General features: G+C 38.9%; 1 protein-coding gene across 1 annotated transcript in view; it reads left to right on the forward strand.

Moving 5' to 3' along the window:
* MYT1L (myelin transcription factor 1 like) overlaps nt 1–12,773 on the forward strand; it is a 367,912-nt gene that overhangs the window by 214,200 nt on the left and 140,939 nt on the right. Inside the window, exons 5-7 of the mRNA XM_045010646.1 lie at nt 5,767–5,821; nt 6,004–6,037; nt 6,337–6,399. Of these exons, the coding sequence (XP_044866581.1) occupies nt 5,767–5,821; nt 6,004–6,037; nt 6,337–6,399 (152 nt within the window). The remainder of the gene's footprint in view (nt 1–5,766; nt 5,822–6,003; nt 6,038–6,336; nt 6,400–12,773) is intronic.

The raw sequence follows: 12,773 nt of genomic DNA on the forward strand, positions 1-12,773 counted from the left end.
ATCACTGATTTGTACTCATTATCAACTTCCATGTTTTTATTAGTTATATATTTAATATATATCACTCCCCTCTTAACCAAGATTTTTTTTTAAACCAAAGAAGTCTTCTCACATGATTGTGGAATGTGTGAGCGGGATAGGTGTTTGTTTGTTTGTTTTGAGGGGGCCATCTAATAAATTATTCTTAAACAACTCCCAATCTTCATTCACAGTTTTATATTTAAATGTTTCCTCCCACTCAATTTTGCTCATGATTTTTTTCAGCTTTAGGAAATTAGCCCTTTTAAAGCACCAAGTATATGTATAGTTGGCTGGGACTACATTCTGTTTGCACATAAATGAAATTAGGTCACAATCACTTGCATCTAGGCAACCTTCAATTTTCAGTTCAATGATCAAATCATCTGTATCCATGAGAATGAGATCTAATATAGAATTTATCTAAGTTGGTTCCAGTACCTTTTGTTTTGGAAAGTCATCATCTATAATTTTTAGAAACTCCAAGATTATTTTACTGATAGAAATCCCTTGTGGTAATGCAATTTTCCTTTCTGCACATTAGAGATAGATGTTTTAGGAGCTGTTCATCCTGTATTCTTGTTGATTTGGTTGTCTATAACAGATACCCACCAGTACCTTGTCTTGTGATTTCTCAGAAAGAACATTGATCCATAAGCATTTTAGGTCATGTCTTCTGAATTATCAGTAACTCTAAAGCAGGTAATGGTGTCTTTGACATAGTGTGCTACCTTTGTCCACTTCTGCCTACTCTATCTTCCCTAAATACGGTGTATCCAGCGATTTTAACATTCCATGCAGCTAACCAGGTTTCAGTAATACCAGTAATAGTCCATTTCTTTTTGTTAATGAGCATTTCTAATTTCCCATGCTTCTAACATTGGTAAATAGGGAATAGAAGAATTTCTTTTTACATCCTGGATTATTTACATTCAAGCTACCGAGATTCTGTGTGAGCATATGTATTGTACTTGGCCCCTTATTATCTTCCCCTCTAGATGCTAGTTTAAAGTTCTCCTGATTAAAGCAGGTCAGGAATTTTTGATGAAACTTTTTTTGTCAGAAAATTCAAAGTTGATAGTGACAAAGAGACCCCAGAATACCCAATTGCCTAGTGAGTATGGCACTGCCATGGGATGAACGAGTCCCAGGACCAAGTCCCTATTCTGCCTGATTTAAACCAGGGGCTGTGAAGGAGTGTGACTCACCACTCTGGCACCTCCTGCAGGTTGCCTTGGGAATTAGCTCTGCATGATAGTGCACCCTCCTTGGGTGGTGCCTCGCCACCATCACTCCTGCTCTAGGATGCACATCTCTCCAAGGACTGTGGCATCCTCTTCAGCAACACAGCCCTCCGGCCATGCCACACACAGTGCTCCCACCACTTTCGGGCGAACTTCAGTCTGCTCTTCAGCCACTTCCCTTAGTGGCTACTGCAGCCAATTGTCTGGCCACTTATCTTGTGGCTCCACCATCCTCTTTGTCCTTGCCGCATGGCCTCAGCCTGCAAACCCCAGCAGCCAGCCAGGAGCTGTCTCCCGCTCCCCGGTTCTGGCTAGCAGCACTGTTCTGTCCAGGGTGCTAGCAGTTCTCTTAGTCCTCCAGAGACACAGTCCTTCCTCCCTGGGCTCCCAGCAGAGAACTGCCTTCCTCTGCCCTGCAACTACTTTTTTGTATTGGCCTGCTTCACCCTGATTGGCTACTCCCTTCAGCCCTTCTCTGATTGGCTGCCTCTGGTGCAGCCTCCTAGGGCTTTCTTTAACCCCTTTTCTGCCAGTGAGGGGCACCGCCCCATCAAGGTCTCCCACACCCCAGGTGAGTGGTCTAATCACTAGGCTATTTGGCTATGCTGATAGAAACATTGAAAGACTATGGGGTTCATCCCAGTTCAAAATGGGAAACATTTTGAAATCTCAAAACTTTTCATGGGACTGGAAAATCATTTCCCACCCAGCTTTACCCCTAACTGTTTTAGCTGATCTGTCAGCCAAGCCATAATCCTCCTTTCTCCAGAGAAGGTGGCCCAATGTTCCATGAAAATGTAAGTACATGTCATGGAATGTAAATGTTGTGTAGAAAGTAGGGCTCCTGAGATGAACTCCTTCCTGCTCATTAAGGCCAAAATCCTTTCCTTCTATCTCTAACAAAACCTGAGGAAATGGGCATTGCTTAGGGATTCTCCAAGAAGAACTGAATTCTGCCCCCAAATCCGTATATGGCTAGGAAGGCAGGTACATTACTTCTGTGACTGCTCACTTGCTGTAACAGCATCTATAGCTGTTACATACCCCTACATAGGACAGTTGAACATGGTTGTGTGGGCACTCTATAACTCAGTCTGCCTCCTCCCCCTCCACCAGTTCCCACGTCATCAGACATTAGGTTCCTTGCACTGGGTTGGGATCACAATTTGGGCCTTTAAGTAAAATCTTCCTTTCAGGAGAACTGTGGATTCATGAGCAAGTACATTGGATCTCATTTCAAGTCCTCTTTGGATCTGAGTATTGTGGATCTCACCTATAGACAATTTTCCAAATTTGTGGTCCTCCTCTTCAGTGTGGTTAGATATAGATGCAGCTGTATCTGGGGTTAGAGATACACATGAGTTTCTTGAATCAAGGTAGCTAATTTGGTTGGCAAACATGAGCAAACCAACCTCTTCCTTGTCCTGCACCTGAATTTACACAGAATATCATCATAACTGGGATTACCACTTTATGAAGCACATTTATGTCTGTATTATCAGGCTAAGATCATAACAGCTAATTCAGCAGATTATTCCACGGTTGATTATGCCAGATAATATTTTCCAAACATTACCACACATAGGCTGCTAGTCAGGTAACTCCACTTCTGGGCCTTTGCAGTATGTTGCTTTCTTGTCAGTGAAGAGAAAAGAATGTGGCACATGTGATGGATTTTTGTGATATGCCAAACAGGCTATTCCATGCTATAGCATGGAAAAGGTGGTATCTAGGTTACACGGAACAGTCACAAACACGGCTGTTTTCACTCCAGTGAAATGCATGCCACATTTATCAAAAATGTGGCCAGAAATCATCCTGTCAAGGATGGACTTAGAATTAAGTGAGTTTTCTCCAAAGGTGTTAGCAACATAGCTGATGATCACTGTCCCCCTTTAACTCATCATGCAGGGCCAGATGCTGGGGAGGGATTGTGTCACCAAATCAATACATGAATGACACACAGTTCTGATGTCTCCCGTATGAAATGGAGTTCAGCTGCCTTTGTAGCACTATCTTGCCTTTCCCAGGACCTCAGAGAGGCTGAGCAGGGACTGGAGGGCTGGGGTGAATGCACATTGTCTTCTCTCCAGTCCTACAGAGAATCCAAAGCTTAGGGCTGAATTCCTAATTTTGACGCTTTGCTGCAGAATAAGTCCCTAAATTTAAAGAGTCTTTCCTAGGAGGAGGTATTGAACCACACTGCCTGGGACCTGCGGATCCTACCAGGTGAGGTACAGAGCCTCTGTGAGGATGGCACTTCCCTTCCACAGATCCCAGTTTCTGGTTGGGCTCCAGATCTTACTCAGTGCAGGAGCAGTCCCCTCCCTGCAGCTAAAATGATTGTGGGGAGCTCCATGAAAGGATCCTCACTGAGTTTTCCTGCCCTGAGTTACTTCCTGTGGGTATAACCACAGGAGGGGGAGACCTAGCCCACTGTCATGTGCTGATTGCCTTCATCTCAGCCAGACGCTCAAGCCTGTAGGGACAGAAGCAGCCGAAGCAGGACTGCTGCACTGGCAGGCAGGAGGAGGGAAATGGAGTCCAGCTGGGCTTGGGAGAAAGCTGCAAAGAGGAGCCAGCCAAGACTCCATCCAGTAGGGGCAGAAGCAGCCAAAGCAGGGGTCTTTTGGAGAACTTTCTACAGTTTTGACAGGACTTCCTTTGCCCTGTGCTGGTTGGCTTTTTGATCTAACCTTCTCCCTTCCCAATCCCTCATAGTCTCTTCTTTTCCCCTTTCCTGCCACCCCTATCCTTTACATTCAGCGTTCCCTCTTGCTTTCCATTAAGATTATCCTTTCCTAACTAAGCCGTTCCCCACAAAAAAATAGTGGAACTACCATCACGTTGTTCACTCAGCTTTTGTATTTAGTCTGTAAGCTCTTCAGGGTGGAGACTGACTTTTTGTTCTGTGTTTGTACAGTGGACTCCTTGGCGGTATGGGAATACAAATAAATAATAATTATAATAATAATCTGCTACAGCAATTAGTGGAGTTGGGTGTAAAGGATTAATTGCAAGTCGTATGATTCCGTGTTTCTGAGGTTTTCACATTTAAAGGTATTCTTTGGTCATATCTGAGCCTTGTGGGTACAAATCCTTGTGTTTTTGCATAAGACAGTTGAGACCAGCAATCCCAGCTGTCAATCCAAAAGTATTACCATAAACTGACAACCATTTTTGTGTGCAGTCTTTGGAAAACAAACCCCCTAGGGGTTGTCTGCATCCACTTTGGTGCCCCTGATTTCTAAGCTTTGCTTTGTGACCTTTACAGTAGCACTTCTATATGTGTGGACCTACCTGGATCTATGTACCCAGTGTCTCTACATCTCAGGAGGCTGCTGCACCAGACTTTGCACCTCAGGGATGGAATATATTTTTCCCTGTTATGGCCTTTGTTTCAACAAATTCCAGTAAGATCTGTATTTGTGACCAAGAGGATTAAAACGACTCTTAGACTGGAATAAGTGCCCTTTTGAAGACCCATTGGGACCAATGCAGATATATTGGATCAGATGCTATTTGGAGCATAGAAGGATTAGGAGAAGCCACACAAGTATATTGAAACTGATATAGGTCACTGTTTATGCTTCCAGCTCAGATCTGATGGGGAAACCCTATATCTGACCAGTGAAGACATAAGAGTGCCAGAATATTTACTATTGCATAATTAGTCACCCCAATGGGAGTCCTGTTTATAAAATGAAGAGGCAGATATAGTCATATGCAGTAATTAAGCAGTTTATTTAGATTTGATAAGATTTACCTAATCAATGGGATACATCAAGAAAAGACCAAAATCCATATTAAATAGTTGTTTGCGATGTTGTAGCCATGTTGGTCCCAGGTTATAAGAGAGACATGGTGGTGAGGTAGTATCTTTTATTGAACCAGCCTCTGTTGGTGGAAGATATAATCTTTTGAGCTTCACAAACCTGAAGAACTCTGTGTAGTTCAAAAGCTTGTATCTTCCACCAACATAAGTTGGTCCAATGAAAGGTATTACCTTACTTACATTGTCCCAATCATGTCTCTTTGTCCTCATCTCATTCTCTTTTCCTTTCTCTCATTCCCTGACTATTTATCCACTCTAAAGCCACCTGTAACAAGGCAACCTATGAAATGGAGCTACTTGACCTTAGTTTCAAACTATTTAGAAATCTATTATGCCCTTGTTGCAAAAAATATATCCAAGTAACCTGGGTTTCTTCTCAAGAAAATCCTTTCAAAAATAGAGGACATTTATTGCTCTTACAGTTTTACAAAATCTATTATGAAAGAGGGCATGCAAGCAGACTGATTAAAGCAAAAATCACCATGCAATTTCTGTTTTAAAATAAATATAGGGATTCTAAAAAATCCTTTCTAAAGTACAATTTCCCTTACAGGATAAAATGGAATTAAAATATTGCCAATAAATTGTGTGAGAGACTGTATCAGTCTGTGCATTGATAGTCTGTGCATGCAGGATAAGAACATTGACTGCCTGCTAATCTATTCCCAGATGGAGGTGGATGCAGACGAGAAGCGCCATCGCACACGCTCCAAAGGTGTTCGAGGTACGTCTCTTGCTTCAGTAAATCACTCAAGGCCCCCGCTCAGGGTGACCTTCATCCTCCAGAATCTCTTTGCACGATTCATTCTGACCCTTGCTTTTACACAACCTTTTTGGTAATTTTCTGTAGAAGAAGGGTACTTGTAATAGATGATAAATTTTTATATATTTTCCATCTCTCTGCAGTTCCCGTGGAACCAGCCATACAAGAGCTGTTCAGGTTAGTGCTCTGAGTGTAAAATGTATCCCCATTAGCAATTTAGAAAATTCATGCCTTTTAATGGGTATAATGCACTTTCAAGTTCATTGGTGGTTTGCTCATGCCCTGCTGCACTGATGAAATTAATTCCCCTGAGACTTGCTAATAAAAAGCATCCCCTCTTTTTTTCCCTTCAGTTATTTGATTTCTCTCTTTCTGTCTTTGTTGCCCTCCATCTCTGTAATATCTACTGCCTGCTTTTAGTATAATCTTCCTGTAGCATACCGGCACCTATATAATTAATTCGTTCCTTTTTGCAGCTGTCCTACTCCTGGTTGTGATGGCAGTGGTCATGTTAGTGGCAAATATGCAAGACACAGAAGGTAATATCTGTAATTTTTTTTACCATAGTGAAGAGATTTGATAAACAAGTTATCTGACTTGACCTTGCTAATGACCCAACCAATGATAAAAAATAGGGATTGGATATTCTAGAAGCCATTCAATTTCATACATTTTTTCTTTTCTCTTTCTTTTTTCCAACTAATTTCTATCATTTATATATATCATTTGTTAGGATGCTCAAAATATGTAACAATTCTATCACACTTAAGCACAATATAAATTAAAAACTAAAACAATCCAAATGAGGACAAGTCCCAAACTCTCTTAGCAAACTTACCACAATTCTATATGCATCCTAATCATGTAGGTGGTAACCTTGAATGTCTTGCAAAATCTATAACATTGTTTTGCTGAGAACACTTGTTTCTGCTTCCCATCTTCTCTCAGTTTTTGTATGCAGTTCTGTAGTTCATGTGTGGCAAATTAAAATTTGACCTTATTGACATTTTGGTGCCAGCGTGACTTCTATCATTTAATGTAGTTCATAACTGGAACGAAAACATAAGCTTTTGAGTACAGAGTTCAGTGATGAGGTTAGATTCAAAGGGCAAAGTCTAGGACAGATCCGTAATAATGAGACTTTGAAATTCAGATGATTATACTATAGTCGTAAATACTGTTACTTCAGCTCCTAAACTGTGAGTGGAGAGATCTCCAGAAGGAGAATGTGTTTAGCTGTTAATTGCTAATAACACATCAAGGCAGGATTACGTTATATATACCTGTGTCTGAAAGTCATCTAGAATATGATCTTTACATTTCTATATTTGCAGTGTAAATGTTCAAAATAGCATGTGGAACATGCAGAGAAACAACTTTAGTTTCTTATGCAGTTTGTTCAAGCATTTCTTGTACAACATTGTGAAAATTTACCCGTTAGTACATAAGCTTGTGAATAAATCAATTTTTCTTATATATGGGGTACATTTTATTTAACTTGTTTCATATGACAACCAATGTAGAAGACAAAATGGCTGACATTTTGGCCCTCTCTCTATTGAACTGGAACAAGTTATTTAATCTAGTATGAAATTGTTCTAAACTTTTGTATTTTTTCATTATTGATTTTTGTAAATAGTATTGTTGTCAGATTATAAAGAAACTATTGTGATTTAAAGAATAAACATTTCATGCCAAATTCAGTGGATATTTTGTAATAAATACATATATCCACTAGGGATTAAACTAAAATAACAACTAATTCCATTTTTGAACCAGAGGTGTAAGGTAGATGTATAAATCTACTCTACTATCTTAGTATCTTTTCAAAGACCTGTAAGTCTACACAAATATATTTTTTTTAAATTAAGACCATAAAAAGTGATAAACATGTAAAAAATTCTTTTGAACGCTGTTTTAAAGGAAAAGTTAACCATTTTGGTTTTCTTTATTAGCATATTCAAATTTCTTACTCTAATCATGTTGTCTTCCATAAAAGTAAAGGCAGCTTCATTTTTGTAGTTATATCAGAGATTTGGATAATTTAGCAGAAATATTAAAAATCATTTTCCTTAAGACTATTTAGGACTTCTAGTTTCAAAACGTATCATTTCTTTTGTTCATTTTCTTCATATAAATTCAAGTCTCATAGTAATTAATGAATAGCACCAAACTCCTTTTTTTGTCTTCAGAAATTCCATGAATAGTCAACAATTAAATAAAGTTATAATGTCCTCCACAGGAAATGAATGATACAAAAATTAACCGAGTGCACTTCTTTGCATTTCATGCGATTTGGATGCAGTTTTCAAAAAACATGATTCCTGAAATAAAACTAAGGAAATCATTTCCAAATGAAATTTCATTTGAACAGTCACAGCATTCTCTTTTGAATTGCTGTACCTTTGTGTGAGTGTATGTGTGTGTGTGTGTGTGTGTGTGTGTGTGTGTGTGTGTGTGTGTGTGTGTGTGTGTGTGTGAGATAATCCTTTTTCAGATGGAAAGCACAGGGAATAGCTATAAAGTTGGATAAGATTAGGTGCAGTTTTGAAATATTAATTCTGGATTTTGCTTCCTTGACGTGATTCTGGTGTGTCAAGAGATGAACAAACTGAATCTCAGAGTTGTTAATTAAAGGAAATTTGTAGGGAGGACTCACAAAGCAGAAAAATTGGAAATGTATCAAAAACTCTTTTTTTCTATTTGCAAAAGAATTCTCTCTCTCTCTTTTTTTTTCTTTTTTAACACCCTGACTGTCAATCCACTACTCAGATTATATTCAACTAGCAGATCTTCTATTAGTTTTATTAGGAACCATTTTTGTTGGGGTTCACAATATGGCTTCTGGTTCAGAAAAGATCAGTTTTCAATTATTGTATCAAATCTTATCAATAAACAATTTTAAATAATTAAAAAAATATTTTTCTTGTTTCAACCCTTCCCCCTCCCCCAATCTTGGTTGTTATCAGGGGTGGGGGGAGAATATAAACATTTGATGTAAAAGAAAATCAAAAAGTCTAAAAATTCCATGTGTTCAAGAAGTTTGTATATTTCCACTGAAACATAACTCAATTTCATTTAGCCTTACAGAATACAGTTTAATAAGGTTATGACCTTTCCATTCACAATAGCAGACCAGCTCATTATTATGAATGAAAAGTGTTTGTTTCTGCTAGGAAATTAACAGTTTTCCAGCATTTTTTAAATTTCTTTTTCTTCCTGGGATCTCTTGAATTCTTTGGGATTTCTGACCTTTTTTCCTAACAAACAAACTGTGACATAATTTTATCCAGCTTACATGGTGCCTATCACTCTGATATATTCAATTTAAACCCACAAAGTAAATATATACAAATCTTTGGGCTGACACTTCATTATTTTGGTGGGAACATAGCAGGGTGGAAGGGAAAGCGGTGTTTGTAGCTTTAGCTTTTCTGGGTTTAAATCCCTCAAGATGTTTTATCTCCCTGATTTTCTTTTAATAATAATAAAAAGTAACCCCAATATCTATAAATATAGGCTCCTATCCTGCAATTGTGTCATCACTGGTGGATCCTTATATCTATGTGAGTGAATGGGGATTGGTTCAGTCATAGGGATTCCCCTGCCTGAATCAAATTGCAGGATTGGGGCCAATTTTGACATTGACCGAACAAATGGTACCAGTTGATTGTGCTGATTCATGCAAATATGTCTGGTTTTTGATTCACTGGGCCAAAGTCTGCTCTGAAATTACAGACATACAGCATGACTGACTGCGAAGAAGTTGTACGTGTGTAACTTAGAGCAAAATTTACCCATATTGTTATTATTTATGTAACAGTAGCAGCTAGAAATCCCAACCAAGACTTGGGCCCTGTTGTGACAGGAATACAACATAATAAGAGGAAGTTCCTACCTTGTAGAGTTTACAGTCTGAGACCCTGGTACTGCAAAGACTTATGCATATGTTTAACTCTACATATCATTGAAGCCACTGAGATTACTCACAGTGCATAAAGTGAATAAACCTTTGCAGTATCAAGCACTACAGAATGACAAGACATACAATAAGTAGGAGGGGAAACAAAAGCATAGAGCAGGGGTGGCCGACTGTGGCTCGCAAGCTGCATGCAGCTCTTTTACTGTTAAAGTGCAGCTCGTGAAGGCGCCTCCAACCCCCAGGTAGAGGCTCCTGCCCAGCAGGGAGGCCGAGTCTCAGGGCTTCAGCCCCAGGAGCCATACCTGCTGGGGCTTGGGGCTTCAGCAGCAATGGGGATGAAGCTCCAAGTCCCAGCAGGTGCCTCCTGCAGGGCAGAAGCCCTGCGCCCTGGCAGCTGTGCTCCGACTTTCGAACTTCTGAAGATTGTCATATGCGACTCAGAAGGTCAGTAGGTTTGGCCACCCTGGCATAGAGAGTCGAAGTGACTTGCCCAAGGTCACACAGCAAGTCACTGGCAGAGCTAGGAATAAAACCCAAGTCTTCTGAGTCCCAGTCCAGAAACTATCCACTAGTTCATGCTGCCTGGATTGCTTTCTTGCTTGCTTTGTTGTTTTACCATGCATGGTAATTAGATACTTTGAAAAATTATGAATTATTTGTTGATATACTAGTCACTTCAAGGAGTGGTTATGGGTCCTGATTCTGCAAATGCTTTTGCTTGTGAGTAGTCAAACTGAATATAATGGGACTACTCACACTGGTAAAGTATCTCATGTTTTTGTTAGCTAAATACTTGAAGACATCTCTGAGTTTGATCCTGCTTCAATTAAGATAAATGGGAGTTTTAGCACTGATTTTAATGGCAGAAGGATCTGGCCCTTGTATATACAACAATAAATTAAAAGGTATGAGTTCAAATTCTTCTCTTCGTTATGCAGGCACATCACTCGTGTAACTGAGAGCAAACTGTGGCCACTCTTACTTCCCCAGTAGATGTAAATGGCAGCTTTGGAAGTATTAAAGCCTACTGTGTTGCTATGCATTTAGAATTTTGTATTAAAATGCACATTATTTATGCCAAAGATGGATATGGTCTATCATGTAAATATGTATTTAGACACATCATAAAATTCTAACTAGATTCCATTAAAAAATACTGAGTCCGACCATGGCCTATTTTTAAAACCTCCATAACATGGTTGTTTAATTCCCCCACTCCCTCCCCCTTGAATAACACAAGCAATTAGGTTCTATTATGGACTAATCACTTGCCAAATACCACATGCTTCAAAATGAAAACCATTTTTAACAAATATGAGCAGAAAACAATTTTAAACTGATGGAGCAGTAATTTTTTTATATGTATAACTGAAAACAGCTGAAACTGTTCTATGGGAAATTGGTAAGAGGGAAAAAAATTCCTAGTCTAAGACCATGCAAATTAAGTTTCAGTGCAGAATGAATTTTTAAGGCTGAATCATAAATCCTTCAGATTTAAAATGGAAATATTGATGGATCCCTAACAGCGTGTTGCAGTTTGATCGCTGAGAAAGTAGAATGTGGCTGAAATAAACAGAACAAACCCAAACGTTACATCCAGACAAGAATCCCATGTGTTCTTTGTTAAGTTCATGTTGAAAGTATAGGGCTTCCCCCCCATTTTTTTCCATGTAACATTAAGGCAGCCTTTTTCAGAAGCAAACAAGTATCATAGAAGTGGGGAGAGGACACACAAATAATGTTTGGATCTATAATATATGACTCATCACCAACTCTATAAAAGTATTTTGCTTTGTGACTACCCACCAAAGTGTTACTTGATATTAACCTCTGTTTACTGTCTCTCTGTACTGTCTCTCGTCCTTTACATCTATGAAATTGTACAGATAGACATGCTGTGATCATTTTAATTTTTGAAGGATGAGATCTGTTCCTTAAAACAGAAAATTTGTTGTTAAAAAATGCACATACTTTACAATAAGCTATGCTCTCTTGATTAAAAAAAAATCACACTATTATTGTTTTGGCATTATATATTCTGTTTTAGTCCTGCCCATTTTAGAACAGACTGAGAAAAATAATTCAAACTCCAAACTTGAAAATTAAAAGACTCAAATATCTCTCTATTAGAAAATTATTGAATTTTCTCTGGCTTGTTGTGCCATATTTCTTATTCAAATTTTTTCATTTCATATACCTTTTCACCCACCAGTTTGATTGCCATGGCTGCAGCCGTGGGTGAATAATTGCCTGTCTTCACAGGAGCATGTTCTGGAGCTAAAGTCGAGTGCTTGCTTCCTGATGTATGCCTCATTTGGATTCTGCCGACAGCCTAGGGGCTGTATTATTCATGCCTTGACAGATAGCACTCACTAAAAGCATTGGAACAGGGCCAGGTACTGGCAGAGAGATAGTGGAGCATTGCAACTTGCAACTGAGAGGCGCATCTATAATACAAAAAAAGAGAAATCCTCATACCTCCCTTTTGCTGGTTTCACTTTGATGGAAAATTCATTTGCATCAAAATAAAATACCCTAAAAATAAATACATTTTTTTCTAAACCACGCATGAAAGTTTAACACAATTTTCCACGTTTAATTGCAAAGCTGATTTTAATTAGTAAGGCCCTGCATGTGAAAAATGAAGATTCACTTGGGTGAGTGTAACACATTGCAGTGTCTGCTGAATGCTCTAATTAATGTATGGCTGCTGTACAACAGGGTGCACTGTGGGATATTTATGAAAAATTCTGTGCACGCAGCCATCTATCTGTATTTTAGTTCTTGAATCCACAAGAATAAATAACTCCCCCCCCCTTTATTCTTTATGAGACATCATTGTGTGTGCCATCACTCCATCCATAAACTTTATGGCATGCCTGTCCTTTTTACTATTTGTCAATGATATCATAAATCAGAAGTCAGGACATACATATTTTAACATTAATTTGATAGCAGAGCATGGTTGCACAGTGTGCAGAAATCGAGGTC

This window comes from Mauremys mutica, chromosome 3, assembly GCF_020497125.1.
Source record: "Mauremys mutica isolate MM-2020 ecotype Southern chromosome 3, ASM2049712v1, whole genome shotgun sequence".
Classification (NCBI taxonomy): domain Eukaryota; kingdom Metazoa; phylum Chordata; order Testudines; family Geoemydidae; genus Mauremys; species Mauremys mutica.